This window comes from Equus przewalskii, chromosome 25, assembly GCF_037783145.1.
Source record: "Equus przewalskii isolate Varuska chromosome 25, EquPr2, whole genome shotgun sequence".
Taxonomy (NCBI): Eukaryota; Metazoa; Chordata; class Mammalia; order Perissodactyla; family Equidae; genus Equus; species Equus przewalskii.
The window spans coordinates 171524-196805 of NC_091855.1; the positions used below are offsets into that span (position 1 = coordinate 171524).

Genomic DNA, 25282 nt, shown 5'->3' on the forward strand with positions numbered 1-25282 from the left:
GAATAAACGTGAAATAATTGTCAGAATGTGTCCTTTTTATTGAAGTTAGGTAGCAATAAGCATGATTTGAAATAGTGAGACCATCATTTGAAACCTTTAAATTTATTTTCATTCAGATTTTTTATTTTAAGTTGACAATTTTGAAAAGAAACCAATTCTGAATTCCTTCCTCTCAGAACTTGTTCCACCATGGCTTCTACATTTTTCTCGCTCATTGTAGCACTGAACACTGCACTTTGTTATGTATATATATGAATAGTACATCTTTATATGTGGACTATCTTGCACAATTCTCTACCTAACCCATTACATTGACACATACTCCTCATGCAGCATAGAAGAGACTTAACTCTCTGTATAGCTAGTTGCCTAGAAAATCTAAGAAAAAAATTTAAATGGAGGCTATAAGATTTCTGTTTACATCTGTCTGTGTCTATATACGTATGTTGTAAATATTTTACATATTTTCTACCTCTAGATGGTATTACCAAATTTAAGAGCTCTATTTAATTGCGTTAAAGGTGAAGCACTTATAAGAATTGAGCACTTTACTCTTCTCAGAAATATAACAGAAACTAACCCATATGTGTTTTTCAAGTAAATGTGATACAGAATAATTTTTGGTAAATGAAAGTTTATTTACATTCCTTGGTTTGGTTGAAATAGGCATGTTCTCTGAGTTATCAGCATTGGGTATGATACAGACTCCATGTCTATTCTACCTGGGTTTATTGGTGAAATAAGCTCATGTTATCCTTGTTACGAAATTTGCTAGCTATAAAAATCACTTATAATAATAGCGGATTTTGTCTAATGTTTCACAAGTTTTTGTAGGCAATCTAAATATAATTATTAGGAACAAGTGAACTAAATAGATATAAGAAATATAAAAAGTTTTTAGGTGAAGTTTTTATGTGTTATGGTAAATGTACTTAAAAATAACTTCAAAATCTCTTGGTAACTTGAAACATTAGAGTTTTTCTAAATTATGTACACCCATGAAAATTTATTGAGTAAGTAGATCATTTCCAAATAAGATAAAATATTAGACGTTAATTACTAAACATAGGTTTACCTACTTTTTGCTTCTTTTTACAGAAAAACTAAAAGATGTTTGCGTCTATTAATGAACATGTCTTGTGACTCATTAAAAATTTATGCTGTGATAAAATGTATGTTTTCAATAAAGAAGGTAAAAGGGATGGAGGGATTTTTTTGTTAAGAATGTAATTTTGGGGGGGCGGAGCAAAATGGCAGGGTGAGCTGACCCGGGATTCTCTCCTCTCCAAAATACAACAAAAGATTGGAAGAACTGAATTTCAGAGAATAAACATAATGCCAGCTCGTTAGAGATCTACAATACCAAGAAGGCAGAGATCATAAACCTTGCTTACCCCTTCGGAGGCGCTGGAAGGGTAGGAGAGAACATCGCTCCCTCCCCTAGAGTCTGGGATCGCTGCGGCACGGGCCGGGAAGGAGCGGGGGAGGGGCTGAGCGACCGGGGGACCATCCAGGACTCCTGCCACTGATTCAGTGGAGACCTGCTGACGGGGGGAAGCTTCCGTCCATGGGGACCCCATAAATCAAGGGCCTTGGGAGACCAGAGAACAGAACTGATCTGAACCCAGACCGGCACGTGTGAGTAACAGCCCCTCCCCCCCAGCAAAGCCAGTGGGCGCAGCCATCTTGCCCCAAGGCGGAGAGCTGATAACACATGGCTCTCGACCGCCATCTAGTGGCGACAGGCTGTAACTGCAACTGAATTCTACCACCATGAGAAAAAAACGCTCCTCTACCATCCAGCAATTTATAAAAGTCCCAGACCAGAAGGAAAACAATAAAAACACAGAATTAAGTCCTGAGGACTCGGAATTAGGTAAACTAAGTGATAATGAATTCAGAGCAGCTATAATCAAAAAACTCAATGAGGTAGAGAGAAAGATAGAGAAACAAGCCAAGTTCTGGAGTTACTTCACAAAAGAGATTGAAATCATAAAGAAGAATCAAACAGAATTACTTGAGATGAAAAGCATAATGGACCAGATAAAACAGAATACGGATTCCCTGAATGCCCGTGTAGACAACATAGAGGAGCAAATCAGCATAATCGAGGACAGACAGGCTGAATGGCGCCAGACAGAGGAAGAAAGAGAACTAAGAATTTAAAAATTGAGGAAAATCTCCGAGAGATAATGGATTCAATGAGGAGTAAGAACATAAGGATCATAGGAATTCCTGAGAATATGGAAAAGGAAAATGGAGCAGAAAGTGTGCTTAACAAAATTATTGAAGAGAACTTCCCAAATCTAGGGATCAATGCAGAAATGTGTGTAGAGGAGGGTTTTAGATCTCCTAGATTTGTCAATGTAAAAAGACCTACTGCAAGGCACATAGTAGTAAAGTTGGCAAATAGGAATGATAAGGAAAGAATACTCAGGGAAGTAAGGGAAAAAAAGAGAATAACCTATAAAGGAGCCCCTATCAGACTGTCAGCAGATTTCTCTACAGAAACCCTACAAGCTAGGAGAGAATGGAGTGATATATTCAAAGCTTTAAAGGATAAAAATCTTCAGCCAAGAATACTCTATCCAGCAAGAATTTCCTTCAGATATGAGGGAGAAATTAAATCTTTTCCAGACAAGCAAAAGTTAAGGGAATTTGTAACTAAAAGCCCTCCATTACAAGAAATCCTCAAGAAGGCTCTCATACTTGAGAAAAGAAAAAAGGGAGAAAGGGGACACAATCCACAGACTAGGGAGACCGATGGATAGAACCAGAACAGGATAACAAATATTCAATTATAGCATTAGGGTAAAGGTAAAGAAACTACCAAAACAAGGATGATCTTATAACTCTAACTACAAATTAATAAGACGAGTTGGAATAAAAAATGAAAATAATTATTTAGGAGGGGAAGAGCAAAGGGTCTAAACCAGTATTGGTCAAATAGGTAAGAGACCACCAGAGAATAGACTATATTATACATGCGATTCTAAATACAAACTTCAAGGTAGACACTAAAGTACAGAACAGAGTCACAAATCATAAATAAGGAAAAGTCTAAGAAACCCAGCATAAGAAATTGCAGTATTAAATGGGTCTTCTAAAACACACAGGAAAAGAAACACAGGAAAACAAGATAATGAGCGACAGATTGACAGCATTAAGTCCACATGCATCAATAATCACTCTCAATGTGAATGGATTGAACTCTCTAATAAAAAGACACAGAGAGGCAAAATGAATTAAAGAACAAGATCCAACAATTTGTTGCCTCCAGGAAACACACCTCAGCCCCAAGGACAAACACAGACTCAGGGTGAAGGGGTGGAGGACAATACTTCAAGCAAATAGCAAGGAAAAAAAGGCAGGTGTTGCAATTCTCATATCAGAATTTCAAGTGGATTTCAAAATAAGACAGGTAAAGAGAGACACAGAGGGACAATATATAATGATGAAAGGGATACTTTGTCAAGAAGAAATAACGCTTATAAATATCTATGCACCCAACACAGGAGCACCAAGATTCATAAAGCAACTATTAACGACCTAAAGGAAGATGTTAAAAACAACGCAATAATAGTAGGGGACCTCAACACCCCACTCACATCAATGGATAGATCATCCAGACAGAAAATCAACAAGGAAATAGTGGAGCTAAATGAAAAACTAAAACAATTGCACTTTTGTAGATGTCATATTTCAGTCCTGTTCATTGTCCTTGAGGTTTTGTTACATACATGTGGACTGGACTTCCCTGGGCTAAGGTAGTGCCTTTGGTCACACTAATTGTTCAAAGTAACCTCTTTCAAAAACATAATCTCACTCCACACAAAATAGTCACCATTAGATCAATGTCTACGGATATACAATCTTCAGCAGACCCTTTGTTGTCTTATGCTGGTACGACACAAGCTACTGTGACTCTCTAGTGTCTTATACTCAAGCGTATGATCAAGAGGTTAAAGAAGCTTTTCTGGATTCCAACTTAAAGGATCTTATGGTCACAGTCTAGAGCCTGTAGACTGGGTATTCTGGAAGCATCATCAGAGGAAGAAAGCTCTCAAGCCCCACTGGAAAGGACCTTACCAAGTGCTCCTAACCACTGACACTGATACAGAACTAGAAAGCATTCAAATTTGATGATACATCTCACAGCTAAAGAAGGCTCCACCAAAAATATAGTCATCAGATGCTGGTGCAGATGCTAAACAAATTCTGGAGGACTCCAAATCTAATTGTACAGGAGGAGAAGCAACTGACATCTGAGACAGACAGCTCTTCCCAAATGGTTGGACCAGGACTGTACACCTTTTACTCAATGTGTCTCTTACCTTATTTTTCTCTTTCTCTTTGTTAGAAAAATAATATTCTTCTCTGCATCTCCCAATCTATTCACAAAGGGGGAAATATTTCTGACTGTTGGGTTTGTCCTCAGGAGCCCCGTTCTGTACATAAGTCTAGAGATTCTTTAGTACATTTAATTACCAATCTCTCTGCCATTCCTCTCCTAATTCTTTGTCCTAAGTGTCTAGAATTCTTTGCCTGACCAATCAAATCCTTGGTTTAGTCAATTTCATTATAATGACTCCATGATATGTACTCCCTTAGGGTCTAGTTTCTCTTATATTTTGCAGAAAAGCCTGTGTAAATCACATTGTTTAAATTTCTACCAAACTAGAGGTCATTATGCAACTGGATTGTTGGTTATACTTTTTTCATTATGTGACCAATCAAAAACTCTGTATTGGGCATCAGCGTGGAGTTTACTTCACAGACTAAAATGTAAAATTAGTTACACACATAGTCAAGGGTGTTCAGTGCCTGTTGGTAGAAACCCCAGCACAGCTACCAGATTGAAAAAAAACCTATTTCCTAGGATAGGCACTGTCATGGATAAATATATGATCATAAATTTCTCTAAATCCCTGACAGATATTGCTCTATCTGTCACTAAAGAAATAGCTGCCAAAGAAAAGTCTGTGGATCCTCTTGCACAACTTGTATTAGGTAATAGAATTGTTCGTGCTTATCTCCCAGCTGAACAGGATGGCTTTTTCCTGCAGTAAATGCCTCTATTCCTTGGTATCTCTTCCTTGGCAAACACCTGTATTGAAATAAAAACTGAACTAGACAAAATCTGAACACAAACCGAATTGTTAAATGTTGTGCCCACTGGCACTCCATGGTTTTCGATCACTTTAACTGGCTACCCTCAGGAATGGCCTGGTTTGGGTCTATTCTCCAGTTTCAACTTAGTGTTTTATTTATTATAATAGAAATTCTCACTGTTGTAAAACTGTCTCCTGTGCATAACTCAATATTATAAGAATACCACTTGGATAATAATCACTCAATGCATTTATATGACTGCTAACACTTATGAGCCTTCATCTGAGAAAATTCAAGGAAGTATAGACAGTATTTGCCCTTAAAGAAATATGATGGTATCTGCTCTGGTGCTGTTTTTGCTCAAGTAGGACTTAAAGCTCTTAAGGAAATTGTGTTTCTCCTTGTGTGGGACATGACATACTGGGAATGAGCCTTCCTTAAAATGAAGGACGGAGGATGCTTTGATGACTGATCAGCAATGTTTTTTAACAGTTGATCAGCAATGCTTTCCAATAGTCAAACAGCAATGCTTTCCAATAGTTGATCAGTGATGCTTTCAAAGAAAGATCTCAATCAAAAGGGGAAAATGTCAAAATCGACTATAATGGAGCCATTTTAATATGGAGTTGGAGCTGCCTTTCAAGAGAAACAGCCTTGCTGTCTTAAACATTAGACTGGGCCAAACTCTCAGACTGTGTCAAAATGGCAGTTGTTTTACAAGCAATTGTTTGAGAAGCCAGCAGGAGAACAGACATCCAGACCACAAAAACTGAAGACTGTGGGCTGACCCTGATCCAGTGACTGCTCCAGGCTCTTTGCTCCAAAAATTCAAACTTTTTTCATCTTGCAAAACTGAAACTCTGGGACATCAGCATCACGGCAGAGTGAGCTTGTCTGGTAATCTCGCCCCTCCACCGCACAACGAAAAGACATTCATACTACAACAGAAGGCATCCAAACACAACACAAAAGAACTCTGGGGGACACACACAGCCATACAATGGAGGGCAGAGAAGCTGGAACTCCCCTCAAAGGAGGTGGAACAGAGTAAGAGAAAACTTTTCTCCCTCTCCAAAAGACTAGGATCTGGAACCATGGGCAGCCTCCAAGAGGGAAGGAACTGGGGAGGGGACACTCATTTGCAGGAACACCAAAGATCCCCAAGGGTCCTCATGGCCAAGGGGAAAGCCCCTACTGAGGTGAATGCTAAAGCAGGGATGACCTCATCAAGCCAACACCACAGGAGAGGAGACAGCAAGGGTAGAGGGAGAAACTCCTGAGAGCATGTGGAAGAAACTGCCTCTCCCTCCACCCGCCCAGGCCTGACTCCAGTGCTTGGGATCTCAGCAAAATGCAGAGGACTCAGAATATGTGGCTCTTGACCCCCACCCAGTGGTGATAGGAGGTAACTGTGACCAAATAATACCATGATGCAGTAAAACAGAGCCACACTCTCTAGCAGTATCAAAAGTTATATTAAATCTCCAGAATAGAGAGAAAATGACAAGTATGCAGAAATCAGTCCTGAAGACAAAGAAATATGTAATCTAAATGACAGAGAACTCAAAGTAGCTGTCACCAAAAAACTCTACAAGTTAAAAGAGAATGTAGAGAAATAATTCAGTGTGTTCAGGAGCTACTTCACAAAAGAGATTGAAACTATCAAGAAGAATCAATAAGAAATAATGGAGATGAAAGACACAATGGAAGAGATAAAACAAAATATGGATTCCCTGAATGCTCAGGTGGACATCATAGAGGAACGAATCAGCATAATTGTGGATAGACATGTTGAAATGCTCCAAACAGAGGAGGAGAGAAAACTAAGACTTAAAAGAAATGAAGAAAGTCTCTGAGAAATGTCCATCTCAATTAGGAAATGCAACATAAGAATTACAGGTATTCAAGAGGGAGAAAAGAAAGAGAATGGAGCAGAAAACTTGTTCAAAGAAATAATAGCAGAGAACATCCCAAACCTAGGGAAGGAGATGGAAATCCATGTGAAAGAGGCTTCCAGATCTCCTAAATATGTCAATGTAAAAAGACCTACTGCAAGGCATATTGTAGTGAAACTGGCAAAAGAGAATGACAAAGAAAAAATGCTAAAGGCAGCAAGATAGAAAAAATAACCTACAAAGGAACTCCTATCAGGCTTTCAGTGGATTTCTCTGCAGAAACCTTACAGGTTAGGACAGCCTGGAATGACAATTTCAAATCTTTGGAGGACAAAAACTTTCAGCCAAGAATACTCTATCCAGCAAAAATATCCTTCAGATATCATGGAGAAATAAAAAACATTCACAGATAAACAGAAAGCTAACAGAGATCATAGCCATGAGACTCCCTCTACAAGTAATCCTCAAGAAGGTCCTCATACCTGAAAAAAAGGGAGAAAAGGCTTACAAAACACAGGGTAAGGAGATAAATAGGTAGACGAAATCAGAAAATTGTAGTTATACATCAGAACAGGATGGCAAACACTCAAGTATAAGATTAAAGATAAAGAGAAGGAAAACACCAAAAACAAAGATAATCTTGTCACTTTAATCACAAACTCACAACACAAGATGGAATAAGATGTGAGAAAAACAACTTAGGAGGGGAAAAGGAAAGGGACTGAATCAGTTTAGTCTAATGAAATAAGAGGCCATCAGAAAATGGAGTATCTTATCTATGAGGTTTTGAATACAAAATTCATGGTAACAATGAAACAAAAAAGCAGAATGTAGACACAAATAATAAATCAGAAGAAAAACAAACAAAAAAACCCACAACATAAAAAACTACATAACTCAATTGGTAGACCAAAATACACAGGACAAGAAACAAAGGAAATGCAGGAGATCTGATAAATGAGTGATAAAATGGCAGCATTAAGCCCTCATATATCGATAATCACCCTAAATGTAAATGGATTGAATTCTCCAATAAAAAGACAGAGTGGTGAGATGGATTAAAGAACATGACCCAACAATATGCTGCCTCCAGGAAACACATCTCAGCTCCAATGACAAACACAGGTTCAGACTGGAGGGATGGAACATGATATTCCAAGCTAATGGCAAGCAAAAGAAAGCAGGTGTTGCCATACTTAAATCAGACAAAGTAGACTTCAAGATAAGGCAGGTAAAGAGAGACAAAAGAGGGCAGTATATAATGACTAAAGTGACACTTCACCAAGGCGACATGACACATAAATATCTATGGCCCATAGATAGGTGCACCAAAGTACATAAAGCAACTATTAACAAACATAAAAGAAGATATTAACAATAACACAATAATAGTAGAGGACCTCAACACTCCACTCATATCAATGGATAGATCACCCAGACAGAAAATCAACAAGGAAACAGTGGAATTAAAGGAAAAGCTATACCAGTTGGATTTAATAGACATATATAGAACACTCCATCCAAAAACAGCAGAATACATATTCTTCTCAACTGCACATGGAACATGCTCAAGGAGAGACCATATGTTGGGAAACAAAGACAAGCCTCAATAAACTTAAGAAGATTGAAATAATAACAAGCATCTTTTCTGATCACAATGCTATAAAGCTAGAAATTAATTACAAGAAAAAGTCTGAGAAAGGGACAAAGATGTGGAGACTAAACAACAGGCTATTGAACAACCAATGTATCATTCAAGAAATTAAAGGAAAAATCAAAAAATATCTGGAGACAAATGTAAATGAAAACATACTATACCAACTCATATGGCATGCAGCAAAAGCCATATTAAAAGGGAAATTCATCACACTACAGGCTTGCTTTAACAAACAAGAAAAAATCTCAACTAAGTAATCTCAAAGTAATACTAACTGAATCAGAAAAAAGAAGAACTAACAAAGCCCAAAGTCAGCAGCAGAGAGAAATAGAGAAATAATAAAAATCAGAGCAGAAATAAATGCTATTGAAACAAAGAAGGCAGTAGAAAGGATCAATGAAACAAAGAACTGGTTCTTTGAGAAGATAAACAAAATTGACAAACCCCTAGCCAGACTTACAAAGAAAAAAAAGAGAGAAAGCTCAGATAAATAAAATTAGAAATGAAAGAGGAGAAATAACAACGGATATCACAGAAACACAACAGATTATAAGATAATAATATGAAAAGCTATATGCCAACAAAATGGACAACATAGAGGAAATGGATAAATTCTTCGACTCTTACAACCTCCCAAAGCAGAACCAGGAAGAAATAGATAATCTGAATAGACGAATCACAAGGAAAGAGATTGAACCTGTAATCAAAAGCATCCCAAAGAATAAAAGCCCGGGATGAGAAGCTTCCCTGGGGAATTCTACGAAACATTCAGAGAGGATTTAATACCTATCCTTCTCAAGCTATTCCAAATAATTAGGGAGGATGGAACACTTCCTAATATATTCCACGAGGCCAACATCACTGTGATACCAAAGCCTGACAAGGACAACACAAAAAAGGAAAACTACAGGCCAATATCACTGATGAACATCGATGCAAAAATCCTCAACAAAATATTGGCAACCCGAATTCAGCGACACATCAAAAGGATCATACATCACAATCAAGTGGGATTCATACCAGGGACACAGGGATGGTTCAACATCCGCAAATCAATCAATGTGCTACACCATGTCAACACTGAGGAATAAAAACCACATGATCATTTCAATAGATGCAGAGAAAGCATTTGACAAGATCCAACAGCCACTTATGATAAAAAACTCTTAAGAAAATGGGGATAGAAGGAAATTACCTCAATAGAATAAAGGTCATTTATGACAAACACATAGCCAACATCATAGTCAATGGGCAAAAACTGAACACCATCCCCCTGAGAACAGGAAGAAGGCAAGGATGCCCACTATCACCACTCTTATTCACCATAGTACTGGAGGTTTTGGCCAGAGCAATTAGGCAAGAGAAAGGAATAAAAGGAATCCAAACAGGGAGTGAAGAATCGAAACTCTTGCTGTTTACAGGTGACATGATCTTATACATAGAAAACCCTAAAGGATCCATCGGGAAACTAATAGAAATAATTAACAACTACAGTAAAGTTGCGGGGTACAAAACTTACAAAACTTGTTTGCATTTCTATACTCTAATAACGAACTTACGGAAAGAGAAATCAAGAATATAATTCCATTTATAATTGCAACAAAAAGAATAAAGTATCTAGGAATAAATTAAACCAAGGAGGTGAAGGGCTTATGCAATGAAAACTATAAGACATTATTGAAAGATATAGATGATGACATAAAGAGATGGAAAGAGATTCCATGCACATGAATTGGTGGAATAAACATAATGAAAATTCCATATTACCCAAAGCATTCTACAGATTCAATGAAACCCAATCAGAATCTCAATGACATTTTTCATAGAAACAGAACAAAGAATCCTAAAATTCATATGGGGCAAGCAAAGACCCTGAATTGCTAAAGTAAACCTGAGAACGAAATCAAAGCTGGAGGCATCATAATCCCTGATTCAAAATGTACTACAAAGCCATAGTGATCAAAACAACTTGGTATCGGTACAAAAACTGGCACACAGATTAAGGGAACAGAACTGAAAGCCCAGAAATAAAACTGCACATATATGGACAGCTAATCTTTGACAGAGTTGCCAAGAACATTCAATGGAGAAAAGATAGTCTCTTCAATAAATGGTGTTGGGAAAACTGGACAGCCACTTGCAAAAGAATGAAAGTAGACCATTACCTCATGCCATACACAAAAATAAACTCAAAATGAATCAAAGAGTTGAAGATAAGTCCTGAAACCATAAAACTCCTGTAAGATAATATAGGCAGTACACTCTTTGACATCAAACTTAAAAGGATCTTTCAAATACTATGTCTTCTCAGACAAGGGAAATAAAAGAAAAAGTAAACAAGTGGGACTTCATCAGACTAAAGAGCTTCCTCAAGGCAAAAGAAACTAGGATCAAAACTAAAAGACAATCCATCAAGTAGGAGAAAACATTTGCAAATCATATATCCAACAAGGGGTTAATCTCCGTAATATATAAGGAACTCAGACAACTGAACAACAACAACAAAAAACAGTCTGATCAAAAAAGGGGCAGAGGATACGAACAGACATTTTTCCAAAGAAAATATACAGATGGCCAATAAACACATGAAAAGACGTTCGATGGAAAAAGGACAGTCTCTTCAATAAATGGTGTTGGGAAAACTGGACAGTTACATGCAAAAGAATAAAAGTAGACCATTACCTTACACTATGCACAAAAATCAACTCAAAATGGATTAAAGACTTGAATGCAAGACCGGAAACCATGAAACCATGATAATTCTAGAAGAAAACATAAGCAGTACCCTCTTTGACATCGGTCTTAGCAGTATATTTTCAAGAACCATGTCTGACCAGGCAAGGGAAACAAAAGAAAAAATGGACAAATTGACATCAAACTAAAAAGCTTCTGCACAGCAAAGGAAAGCATCAACAAAATGAAAAGACAACCTAACAATTGGGAAAAGATATTTTCAAACCATATATTAAATAAGGGGTTAATATCCAAAATATACAAATAACTCATACAGCTCAACAACAACGAAAAGCCAATAACCCAATTAAAAAATGGGCAAAGGATCTGAACAGAGATTTCTCCAAAGAAGATCTACGGATGGCCAACAGGCATATGAAAAGATGCTCAACATCATTAGCTACCAGGGAAATGCAAATCAAAACTACAATGAGGTATCACCTCACTCCAGTCAGAATGGCTATAGTTAACAAGACAGGAAACAACAAGTGTTGGAGAGGATGTGGAGAGAAGGGAACCCTCGCACACTGCTGGTGGGAGTGCCAACTGGTGCAGCCACTATGGAAAGCAATATATATCCTCAGAAAATTAAGAACAGATCTACCATATGATCCAGCTATCCCACTGCTGGGTATTTATCCAAAGAAGTTGAAAATGCAAAGGTATAAAGATACTTGCACCCCTATGTTCATTGCAGCATTATACACAATAGCCAAGACTTGGAAGCAACCTAGGTGCCCATCAAGGGACAAATGGATAAAGAAGATGTGGTATTTATACACAATGGAATACTACTCAGCCGTAAGACATGATGAAATCCAGCCATTTGTGACAACATGGATGGTCCTTGAGGGTATTCTGCTGATTGAAATTAGTCAGAGGGAGACAGTCAAATCAAAGTATGATCTCACTCGTAAGTAGAAGATAAAAACAATGACAAACAAACACATAGCAATGGCAATTGGATTGGTGGTTACCATAGGGGAAGGGAGGGGAGGGCAAAAGAGGTGATTAGGCTCACATGTGGGGGGGTGAACTATAATTAGTTTTTCGATGGTGAACATGATGTAATCTACACAGAATTTGAAATGTATTACGTTGTACATCTGAAAGCTATATAATGTTATAATCCAATGTTACTGCAAGTAAAAAAATTAAAAATTTTTTTACAAAGATGTTTGACAACACTAATCATCAGGGAAATACAAATCAAAACTAAACTAAGATAACATCTTACACCTGTTAAAATAGCTATAATCACTAAGACTAAAAATAGCAAATGTTAGAGAAGGTGTGGAGAAATGGGAACCCTCACACACTGCTGGTGGGAATGCAACTGGTGCAGCCACTATGGAAAACAGTATGGAGAGTCCTCAAAATGCTAATAATAGAAATACCTTATGACCCAGCTGTCTCACCTCTGGTATCTACCCAAACAACTTGAAACCAACAATCCAAGGTAACGTATGTATCCCTATGTTCATTGCAGCACTATTCACCATAGCCAAGACATGAAAACAATACAAGTGCCTATTGACTGATGATTGGATAAAGAAGATGTGGTATATATATACAATGGGATACTACTCAGCCATAAAAAAGACAAAATCATCGCAATTGCAACAGCATGGATGGACCTGGAGGGAATTATTCTAAGCCAAATAAGCCAGACTGAGAAAGACAAACAGCCATATGATTTCACACGTACGTGGAATATAAACAAACGCATGGACAAAGCAAATGATTCAGTGTTTACCAGGGGAAGGGGGTGGGCAGTGAGCACAGGGGTTGAAGGGGAGCACTTATGCTGTGGTAGACAAGAAATAATGTACAACTGAAATTTCACAATGATGCAAAGTATTATGAACTCAATTAAAAATAAATTTTAGAAAAACTGAGAATTGTGGACTCTTGGAAGATAGAATTAATAGTTAATGTTAAGCGCAGGCTAGCTCTCTGTCTCCAACTCCAATTAAAATTCTTTGTAATACAACTTCACTTCTTCGCCTTTAAATGCCCCAGGCTTTTACTCCTTAGAGGGTGTCAATCTACAAAAACAGAAACCAGTTTATGAGGTAAAGTGTTTATTTGGGATCAAAGAATTGCAATTCGGGGAGCACTGATTCAGTGAGAAACCCAAGTAACGTTCTGATTACAGCAGAAGGACTCAGGGCTTTTATGGGAAAAAGGGAGGAAGATGAGGTGAGTTGTATCAAAGACGAGTTTATTGGTGCTAGATGAGGTAAGGCTCGGTTTGTTCTTTATAGATTGCTTTGAGATTTGATCATCAGGCAAAAGGCTAGATCGGAACTTCATTCATTGGTTATCAATGCAGTCATCAGGAAAGCCCAATTTTATCAGTCCTTACAAACAGGATCTTCTTGTTCTTACTGCCTTCTTGGAATGTTGGCAGTTTGATTTAGTTTGGAAGATAAAACAAGACATGCACAACAATTTCTTTAAAATGGCCATGCTGGCTCTATTCTAATGTGGCTCCACTCATGTCATCTTTCATATAGGGTATTATTTGGGTTTCTACCTGAATCTATGCTTCCAAAATTGTAATTATTTGATTCCAAGTAAACACTTTGTCTCTTAAACTAGTTTCTGTTTTTGCAGATTGACATTACTTTTTGATTACCTCAATATTTCAAAGTGTTTGAAACTCATTGTCAGTCTTTTTCTGTTTCTTTTCTCCTTTCTCTCTGATCCTATCCTGAGATAATTACATTCAACTTTCTGTTTGGAGTTTTGCATTTTCTCCACCACACCCTTCCTCATAATGAACTCTATGCTGAAAATATTTTGCTATTAAGTAATTATTTATGTGTGTACAGCTATTCTGGGAGAAAGTGACATGTGAACTCTCGGGTACTTAGGGATAGCTCAAGAAAGATCTTTTGTTAGATCTTTCTAAATGGGTGGTTTCAGATTTTTTTAATCATTTGATTTAAAGAGCTAAATTGGAAAATCACTACATGAAGTGGTAAAGGAATATTTCTTTGGGTTATAAGTAAATTGTTCTGAGTCTTTTGTCTTGCTGAGAAGTCTTAGAAAATACAAATATTCAATGAGTTTGCAGAATTTGCAAAAAACTTTTAAAAAACATATCAAGCAGAATATAATTAGACAAACAACCTTAAATAAAAATAAATATAAAGCATGGTGTAACTGGAAACTTAAAATTCGCTCAAAATAAAAACTTAAAAGAAATCTGCCTGGCTGTTTATTAGACCAAAATAGCAGACAAAGGAAAAGCCAACTGCAAATATAACCAGGAATAATGTCACCTAAGTACAAGTTACAGTTATAAAGTGTCATGATGAGTCCCTTATTTGAGTGGCATTTTCTTACTGACTGAGATTCTTCTCTGAAATTTTAGATTTTCAAAGACTCCTTTTTTGTTTGAGGAAGATTAGTCCTGAGCTAACATCTGCTGCCAGTCCTCCTCTTTTTTGCTGAGGAAGACTGGCCCTGAGCTAACATCCGTGCCCATCTTCCTCTATTTTATGTGTGGGATGCTTATCATGGCTTGATGAGATCTGAACCTGTGAACCACAGGCAGCTGAAGCGGAAAGTGGGAAATTAACCAGTGTGCCACCTGGCTGGCCTCAAAAGACTGCTGTTTTTAATTATGTAGGTAAGAACGAGGTATGCCTCCCTTCTGGGAGCACCTAATTTACATGGACGTAGACATGCAGTCTCACTTTTCAACACAGATTCAGAAATTCAGATAAGAAGACTTTGGACACAAAATGTCTCATGTAATCTCACTTTGTAGTTCCAGGGAAAAGCACCCTCGTATCTAATGTACAGCCCAGATATAACGTTGACCATTTACACGGAGTCTTGCTTTCCATTGAGCCTCTAAAAACCCACCATTCTTTAAATTTTACCTAAACTCCACCCTTTCCTCAAATATAGAACACTCTTATTTTATTTAATGAGACACTCTGTCATTTCTGTCGCTTGTAGCCCTTGTTATTGCAGTAATTTGGTAAAGCTGACTTTACTGGAATAGATGTGTCCCTAGTGGTCTTTAGCTGAGTTAGGACAGAACTAAAAGAAGCGTTAAAACACATGCAGTTTTTTTCTCTTACACAGTGCATACTGAGTGGCAGCAGCTGGGAGTTTTCTGGTCCAAAATCCCAATGGTAACTGCTGGAAGATGCTCATGGGCTTTTGCAATAAGCTCCAGGCTACACGAGTATGGGTGGCAGTCACTTTCAAAATTATATTTGAGCGGGTGCCATAGGGCCCAAAGGCATTGAGGGAGCCATGATCTTTTATAATTCAGACATGGCCTACTTTTGTTCAATTCCTCACTCAAATATAGCTTTCTTTCTGGTAGTGTTACAGGTGGGAGCTAGTAATATTCCCAGATGTGCAATATGTGTTCTCCAAAATCTTAGCAGAAGGAAGAAAATGACACATATCATAGCATAAATAAATGAAATAGAGACCAAGAAATAAAGAAAAAAAGTCAATAGCACTAAAGTTGGTTTCTTGAGGAGATAAAATTGACAAACTTTTAGCTACTCTAAGAAAAAGTCTCACATTAGTAAAATCAGAAATTTAAGAGTAGTCATCACAACTGAAGAAACAAAAATACTTAGGATCATAAGACACTTCTATGAATAATTATTATGCCAAAAATTCAGATAACCTTAAAGAAATGGATGAATACCTAGACACACAAAACCTGCTAAGAATGAATTAGGAAGAAATAGGAAATCTGAACAGATCAATAAGTAGCAAGGTGATTGAATCAGTAAACAAAAACCTCCCAGCACAGAAAAGTCCGGGATAGCTCGCTTCATTGGTGAACTCCACCAAACATTTAAAGAGTTAACATCAATCCTTCTCAAGCTCTTCCAAAAACTTGAAGGAGAGGGGACACTCCCAACATCATTTAAAAAGGCCAGGTTTACCTTGATACCAAAGCCAGATAATGACACAATAGACCAGTATCTTTGATGAATATAGATGTAAAAAGTCTCAAGAAAGTATTAGCAAACTGAACTCAAGAACACATCGAAAGGATCAGTTACTGTGATCAACGGGGGTTTATCCCTGGGTTGCCAAGTCTCCAGAAACCTATCTTGAAATCATAGAACTTTACAATCTAAATGACAAAGAAATCCAAAACAGTTGGAAAATAACTAACAAGATGGTGATAGTGAACTCTTACTTATCAACATTACTTTAATGATAAATAGATTAAATTCTCCACTAAAAAAAACATAAAATGTGGGGTCGTCCTGGTGGCATTAAGCTCCTGTGCTCTGCTTGGGTGGCCCGGAGTTTGCCGTTTCGGATCCCAGGTGTGGACCTATGCACCACCTATCAAGCCATGCTGTGGCAGGAGTGCCACATATGAAGTAGAGGAAGATGGGGACAGATGTTAGCTCGTGGCTAATCTTCCTCAAAAAAACTCAAAACATAAAATGGCTGAATATATAAAGAAAACAAGATTTAACGATATGCTATGTACAAGAGACACAGTTTAACTTTAAGGATACACAGAGACTGAAAGGGTAGGGATGCAAAAAGATATTTCAAGTAAATGGTAAGCAAAATAGAACAAGTGTAGATATACTCATATCAGACCAATCAGATATTAAGCTAAACATTGCCAAAGAGATAAATAAGGTTATTGTATAATGATAAAGAAGTGAATTCATCAAGAAGATATGAGCATCTACATATAGAAATATATAAAGCAAACACTAACAAAACTAAATGGAGAAATAATCAGCAATATAATAATAGTAGAGGATTTTAATATCCCACTCTCATCAATGGAGAGACATGCTGATATAAAATCAATAAGCAAAGACTTGAACAACAGTCTAGAAAAATGTTCTAAAATATTTACACAGAACATTTCATCCAACTACAGCAGAATATACATTTTTCACATATGTACTCAGAACATTCTCCAGAGTAAATCAAATACACCAAAAAACAGATCTCCTCAAAGTCAAGAAGATAGAAATTATATTAAGTATCTTTTCCAACCACAATAGTACGAACCTAGAAATCAATAAAAGCAGGAAAATAAGAAAATTTACAAAAGTATGGAAATTAAACAACACATTCTTGAATAACTAAAAAAATCAAAGAAGAAGTGAAAATGGAAATCACAAAAAATATCTTGGTGAAAAATGCAAACACAGCTCACCAAAATTTATGGATTGCAGCAAAAGCAATACCAAGAGGCAAGTTTAAAAATATAAACACAAACATAAGAAAAGATATCAAATGAACAACATAACATTACTACTCAAGGAACTAGAAAAAGAAGCAAAAACTAAGCCCAAAGTTAGCAGAAGGAAGGACGTATTAAAAAAATAGAGCAGAAGTTAATGAAATAGAAAATAGGAAAACAATTTAAAATATGAACAAAAGTAAGAGTTTTTTTAAACGATTAGCAGAAGTGACAAAACTTTAGCAAAACTAACAAGAAAAAAACGGAGGACCCAAATAAATATAATTAGAAGAGAAGACATTACAAATGATGCCATTAAAATACAAAGATCAGGGGCTGGCCCCGTGGCCGAGTGGTTAAGTCCTGCTGCAGGCGGCCCAGGGTTTCGTTGGTTCGAATCCTGGGTGTGGACATGGCACTGCTCATCAAACCACGCTGAGGCAGCGTCCCATATGCCACAACTAGAAGGACCCACAACGAAGAATATACAACTATGTACTGTGGGGCTTTGGGGAGAAAAAGGAAAAAATAAAATCTTTAAAAAAATACACAGATCAAAAGAAACTATTGTAAACAATTATACTCCAACAAATTGGACAGCATAGAAGAAATGGATAAAGTCCTAGAAATATATACCTACCAAGACAGAATCATAAAGAAACAGAAGATGTGAGCAGACTTATAACGACTAAGGAGGTAGAAGCTGTGATCAAACAGCCCAGCAAAGAAAAGGCCAAGATCAGATTGTGTCACTGGTGAATTCTACCTCACAAGTAAAGATGAATTAACATCAATCCCTCTAGAAACTTTCCAAAAATTTGTAAAAGAAAGAAAACTCTCGAATTTATTTTACTCAGCTAGCACTACTATGACACTAAAGCCAGATAAGTACACTAAAATGTAAGTACAGGCCAATGACTTTGACAAAAATAGTTGCAAAAATTCTCAGCAAAATACTACCAAGCTGAACTCGGTAGCACACTTAAAGGATCACACATCACTACGAGGTGGCACTTGTCTCTGGGATACAAAAATGGCTCAACATACGCAAATCAATAAGTGTGATACACCGCATTTGTAAAATAAAGGGTAAAAATCTTATTCTTCTTTCAATGATGCAGAAAAATTACTTGAAAAAATTTAACCTTCTTTTATAATAAAAGTTCTCAACTAATTGTGTAAAGAAATAATGTACTTGAACATAATAAAGTTCATATATGTAAGGTCCGTGATTAACATCAGACCCAATAATGAAAGTTTGAGAGCTTTTCATCTACAGTCATGAACAAGTGAAAGATGCACATCTTCATCACTCTAATTCAACACAGTATTGGAAGTCCTAGCCAGAGCAGTTCACTGAGAAAGAGAAATAAAGGCACCAAAATCGAAAGAAAGTTAAAGTAAATTTTTTTCTGTTTGGAGGTAACATAATTTTATGTATGAAAATCTTAAAGACTCAAACAAGAAATTCTTAGCATAAATTAATTCAGTAAAGCTGTTGGGTGCAAAATCAATCAACTTAAATGAGTCAATTTTATTTCTTTGCACTAACACCAAAATATATGAAAAAGGTATTTAAAAAACCAATTTTATTTATAATACCATCAAGAAAATACTTAGGAATAAATTCAAGCAAAGTGGGGAGTCTATACACTATAAAGTATAAGAAAAAATTTGAAGAAGACACAAACAAATGGAAAAATATCCCATAATGATGGATCAGTGAGTTAATATTAAAATGTCAATGCTTATCCAAAGCCATCTATATATTCAATGCAATCACTATCAAAATTCCAATAGCATTTTTCACAGAAATAGAAAAAATATCTCACAATTTGTATGGGGATCACAAAAGATGCTGAATATTCAAAGCAATCTTGAGAAAAAATAACATAGTGGAAGCAACGGAAATCATTTTTTTATTTTATACAATATTACAAAGCTATGCTAATCAAAACTAGATGGTACTGATATAAAAATAAACATATACAACAATGGAACAGAATTGAGAGCCAAAATATAGACCCATGCATATATGGTCCAGTAATATTTGACAAAGGAGTCAAGAATGCTTAATGAGAAAAAGATTTTCTCTTCAATAAACAGTATTTGAACTACTGGATATTCACACACAATTAAATAAAATTGGACACTCTTACACCACTCACAAAAATTAACTGGAAATGGATGAAATAATTTAATGTAACACCTGAAACCATAAAACTCTCAGATGACAAGGTCTTAGAAGACCTCAAGGTAGGTTTTGACATTGATACTTTTGGACATGACATGAAAAGTACAAGCAGAAAATGCAAAAATCAACAAATAGGATGGCATTAAACTAAAAGCCTTCTTTACAATAAAATAATCAACAAAATGAAAAGACAACATACTAAACATATAAAATATTTTCAAATATGTGATGAGAGGTTAATATCCAAAATGCATATGGAACTCCTACAACTTAATAGCAAAAATCCAAATAACCTGGTTGAAAAAATGGACAAAGGACCTGGATAGACATTATTCCAATAAAGACTTACAAATGACCAAAAAATACATGAGAAGATGCTTAATGTCACTAACGACCAGGGAAATGCATATCAAAACCACAATGGGTTCACCTCACATCTGTTAGAATGACAGTCATGAAAAAGACCAGAGATAACAATGTTGCTGAGGGTGTGAAGAAAAGGGAGTCTTGTGCACTGTTGTTGGTAATGTAAATTGGTATAGCTTCTATGGAAAACTGTATGGAGATTCCTCAAATAATTAAAAATAGAACTACTATATGATCCAACAACCCAACTTATGGGTATATATCCAAATAAAATGAAATCAGAATCTCAAAGAGCTATCTGTACATCCATGTTCATTGTAGCATTATTCACAATAGCAAACACCTGCAAACAACTTGTTTCATATGTATATATGTATTAAGTATATGTGTGTGTATACACACAGGCACACACACACACAATGGAATATTACTAAGCCACAATAAAGAAGGAAACCCAGGCAGTTGTGACACACTGATTGACTTTGTAGGTACTATGCTAAATGGAAAATCAGAGTAAGAAAAATACTATATGATCTCGCTTACATGTGGAATCTCAAAAAGCAATATGGATGAATCTCCAAAATATAGTATTGAGTGAAAAAGCATGGCAAAATTAATGATATGTTCAAATAATGATTAGCTTCTTGGAGTTTTTGATTAGGAAAAAGAGAAAGGAAGACTCCAAGAGTACTAGAAATATGAAATATTCTAAATCTTGATCTTTGTTGTAGTTACAAAAGCATATACATATGTAAAATTTGTAAGCTGTACACTTGAGATTTGTATTAACTGCATTAACCAAAAAATGTATCAGCTGTAAGTAAATTATGCCTTGAAGATGATATGTTCAAGGTAACTCCCCACTTCAGATTTTCTTACTGTTCCTGATTTTGTACATACAGCCTCTGCATGATGTTCCTCTGTTCGTAGACATCAATAGAAAACACATCAGTAGTGCCTTTTGAAAATTTTCTACAGAAACATTTATCTAAAAACTAAGGGTAAAATCTCTGAAAAACAATCAAAAAAATAAAGAGACAGATATAGAATTTCCAAAACTATTTTGAAATTTTCTTTTTAATTTTGATTGCATATTTAATTTCATTATGATCAGATAACAGGTCTATATTATTTCCCTGAAATGTATTGTTATTTTTACAGGCATCTGGTCAACTTTTATTAATGACTTGTGTTTGCTTGGAGATAATGCCATTCTGTTATTGTTTCTTTTGTTTGTTTGAGTTTCTTCCTATAGGTCAGGCTGAACAGTTGTTGAAATATTTTCTTCTTACCAAATTTTACGGACTTATATGATTTTCAAATCGATATGTTTTAAAATCTATTTTTCTGATGGCAAATGAATCTGGCACAAATAATGACGTTTTCATGACTGCGTTTATTTGTGTCAATTTCATTCATTTTAAGAGAACAAAAAGTATTGATGGCATAAGTGACAGAATATTAGCAATTATGTTCCTTTTTTTCATCCTAACACTTGGTGAGGAGAATGATAAACAGTGCAAGCAAACTCTTAGTCTTGAGAAGATGGCTACTTTCTTCTGACATCTTCAATTCCTTCTAAAAGTGTAGAGTTTCCTGAATAATCTCTCTAGACATGGACCCAGGATCTACATGCATCTGTTAAGGTACAACAACAAATATGCACACGGTGTTGGTACTTGCATCTCTACATGAAGCTGGAAATTTCCTACCTCACTCTAAAATTTTCATGTTGCCATTGAGGTGGACTTGAAATGCCATTTTAACTCTCAGAAACTCATATTGCTGATTTACTGTCCCTGGAAGCTGTTTCTGGATTCATTTTTCTTTGTATGTTTAAAATTTCATTTATTTCTTAAATTTGTTACAAATATACAAAATTTAGCCTCCATAATAAAATTCTCTAAGCCAACTTCTGATGCAGTTTCTGATTATAATTTGGCTCTGATGACCACAGCTTTCTGCCATGTCTGTCTGTATCTTATCTTGCTTGTGTCTTCATCCAACAGATAGAGAAATAGTCTTATTTCTTCTCTTTTCAAAGACCCCAACCCTGGAGGAGTGCCCATATTTTGCATGATAAGTAATTCTAGTTATCTGGACATTTGCAAATGTGAGGTGATCCACATAACTTATAAGAAACAGATGGCTGACTTACTTAGGTTTGCTCACTCATTATCATCATGTGTTCTATTAAGACTAAGCATGTTTATGTATCTGAATTCATATCCATGGACCCCATGACCATCATAAATCAACATAACATTTAAGCATCATGGACACAATTAATTTCAAGAGAGAATTTAGTCATGGTGTACTTTAAAACAGATTGGCCATTGCAATTACAACTAGAGCCTGGGGAAAGATATACATTACTTAAACAAAAAGTTACATGAATTAAAATGGTTTGCCTTCAAGATCCAGATAAAACAGATTGTGAAAGACTGCTTACAAAAACAGTGAAAATATAACGTGTACAGATCAAAGACATAGAACATAGTGTTTAAAATAAATTCCTGGACATAAATAAATATACCAGCTTAAAGGACAAGCTTGGGAGTCACATTTTAACATTTATTTGCTGTGTGATACTGAGAACAATATTAGTTTTCCATGCCTCCATTTTCTCACTTAGAAGATGGGTGTCAAAGTACTTATATCATATAGTTAATAGGATGCAAAGTAATGTATAAAAATTGCTTGGTGTGGAGCATAGCAAATAGTAAGTGCTCAAGAAATAGCCTCTCTTAGTATGGTAGTCTCCAGTAATTCTTAACAACTTCCTATTCTACTGATCAAAGAATTTAACTTTCTCTTCATGCATTATTAAAGGAGAGAGAATTACCATATGTTTAAATGTTAACGACTTCAGGAAATTAGACTCATTTAGCATTGAATAATTTGAAGAATGAGACTAAGTTTGCTGTCATTTTAAATTTACACATTTCCCAGCCCAGCCACCTTTTTCAGGGCCCCCTTGACCTCGCTGTTCCTCAGACTGTAGATGAGGGGGTTCAGCACAGGGGTGAAGATAGTGTAGAATGCTGACACGACCTTAGCAAGTTTAGCTGACCTGTAGGATTTGGGTCTCATGTAGGTGAAAATGGCAGCTCCATAAAAGAGTCCCACCACAGCCAAATGTGAGGAGCAGGTGACAAAAGCCTTCTTGCAGGCTTCTCTAGAACGCATCTGGAGAACAGCTGTGATGATAAAACTGTAGGAGGTCAGGATGAGGGAAAAGGGGACCAGAAGCATTAACACACAGCAGACGTACATTACATTTTCGAAGACTGATGTGTCAGCACAAGCCAAGCGCACTAGCATGGGGGCCTCACAGAAGAAATGATCGATCTCATGTGTGCCGCAAAATGGGAAGCTCAGGGTAGCAGCAGCCTGCATGAGCCCATCAGCTGCCCCCAGGAACCAAGACCCCAAAGTCATTCTCAGGCATAATTGCTGGCTCATGAGGACAGGATATCTCAGTGGATGGCAAACAGCCACGTAACGGTCATAGGACATGGCTGCTAAAAGGAAACTCTCCCCACCACCCAGAGTGAGTGAAACAAAGATCTGCAGCCCACAACCAGCAGGGGAGATGGACTTCTTGCCAGTCAAGTAGTCAGCAGCCATTTTGGGCACGATGGTGGCAACCAGCATCACATCCATGAGGGAGAGTTGGCTCAGTAGGAAGTACATGGGTATGTGGAGCTGGGGGTCCCAGTAAATCAGGAGAAGCATGAGGGCATTGCCCATCAGAGAAGCAATGGCCATTGTCAGCACCACCATGAAGAGAAAGAGGTGGGGTCCTGTGTGTTTAAAGAGTCCTAGAAGAATGAAGTCTGAGGTTGTGTTTCTCTTCTCCATGATTTCTTCTGGTGTGATTCTACAAATGGAAAAATAGAGAAGGAAGGGACTTTGATCATCTAAAAACCTTAGTTTGGCTTCAGAACTTCTGGACATGTGCTGGATATGGAATCCAAGGTCCTGACTCAAAGCCCTACATCCCAGTTAAGATGGTTCTGCTTGACCTATTATTCCACTTCTCTGTAACTCAGCCTGTTAATGTTTTAAATAATGTTAGTCTATATATTTCACACAATGATATATTGGTTGGGTGGTATAATAGATCAAAATGAATCAAAAGTAGAAAAAAAAGCTTTCAAAGATTATAAAATTGTAAATAGTTAATTTGGCTGTTTTTTATATTATTTAATAATTATTACTATTGTGCTTTCCTTATGTGTACTGAAACCAAAATTAACCAATTTAGAAAATAAACACTTATTTAAACATTTTCTATTTATATTTCTTTGAGTCTTAGATGAATTCTTTTCAAATTTTGGAAATTTTAACATACTCAAATTAGTTATTTTTTTAATAAACAAAAAATTACAGCTGTTTCACTGCGGGTTACAAGGGCCACAGAAGGGAACAGATGAGTATAACAAAATTTCCCCACTGAAGGAACATAATATCCCCAATAATTGATGAAAATATTACTTCCTCTCATTAAATAACTATTTTTATTTACCTGATTTTTAAAGTGAGGCTCTTCTAGTTCATCACTCTCTGCTCTGAAACCTTCAGTCTATTTCCATCACACTTGGAATAAAATGCACATTTCTTTCCCCCGCTTCCTAGGACTTGGAGCCATGCCCTGCACATCGTTTCATGACACAATGTACTGTCATGGAGACTTGCAATGATCAGGTGAGTATGAAAGGCAAGCATGAGAGGACCTTTGATGTCAGTAAATGCTTGGAGAGAATAGCAAAAACTATAACGATGAGTAAGGTGATTAAAAAGTAAAGGAAGCAGTTTTAAAACAACCTTATTACATGAAACATAATTATTAGTCACAGGTAAAGTATAAATATATCTGAGAGGAAAAATATTTTAAAATGCTTAAATTACATATTTGGTCTATCTTCTGAGGATAGTTGCTTAATATTTAACAAAACAGATATATTTTCTCAGGAGACAAACAAAATGACTGAGCCCACAGAAATGAGCATGGCTTTACGAGGAAGGGTTCACAGGTTGAGAGCTGTTATACACTGAACGTAAGTAAGATTTTTTAGTGTTTGACATTGTTTAAACTCCATACTAAGAAC

The 25282-nt window shown here is 36.4% G+C and overlaps 2 protein-coding genes across 5 annotated transcripts in view; both read right to left on the reverse strand.

The window, feature by feature from the left end:
• LOC103545303 (ral guanine nucleotide dissociation stimulator-like) overlaps window positions 1-25282 on the reverse strand; it is a 254438-nt gene that overhangs the window by 41504 nt on the left and 187652 nt on the right. The window lies entirely within an intron of this gene.
• On the reverse strand, window positions 20464-24866 carry LOC103543173 (olfactory receptor 2T33-like). The gene is made up of 2 exons (XM_070593034.1): window positions 24700-24866; window positions 20464-24051 (listed from the first exon to the last, which is right to left on the reverse strand). Exon 2 carries the CDS (start codon window positions 24030-24032, stop codon window positions 23106-23108), a length of 927 nt encoding a protein of 308 aa, XP_070449135.1. The 5' UTR covers window positions 24033-24051; window positions 24700-24866; the 3' UTR covers window positions 20464-23105.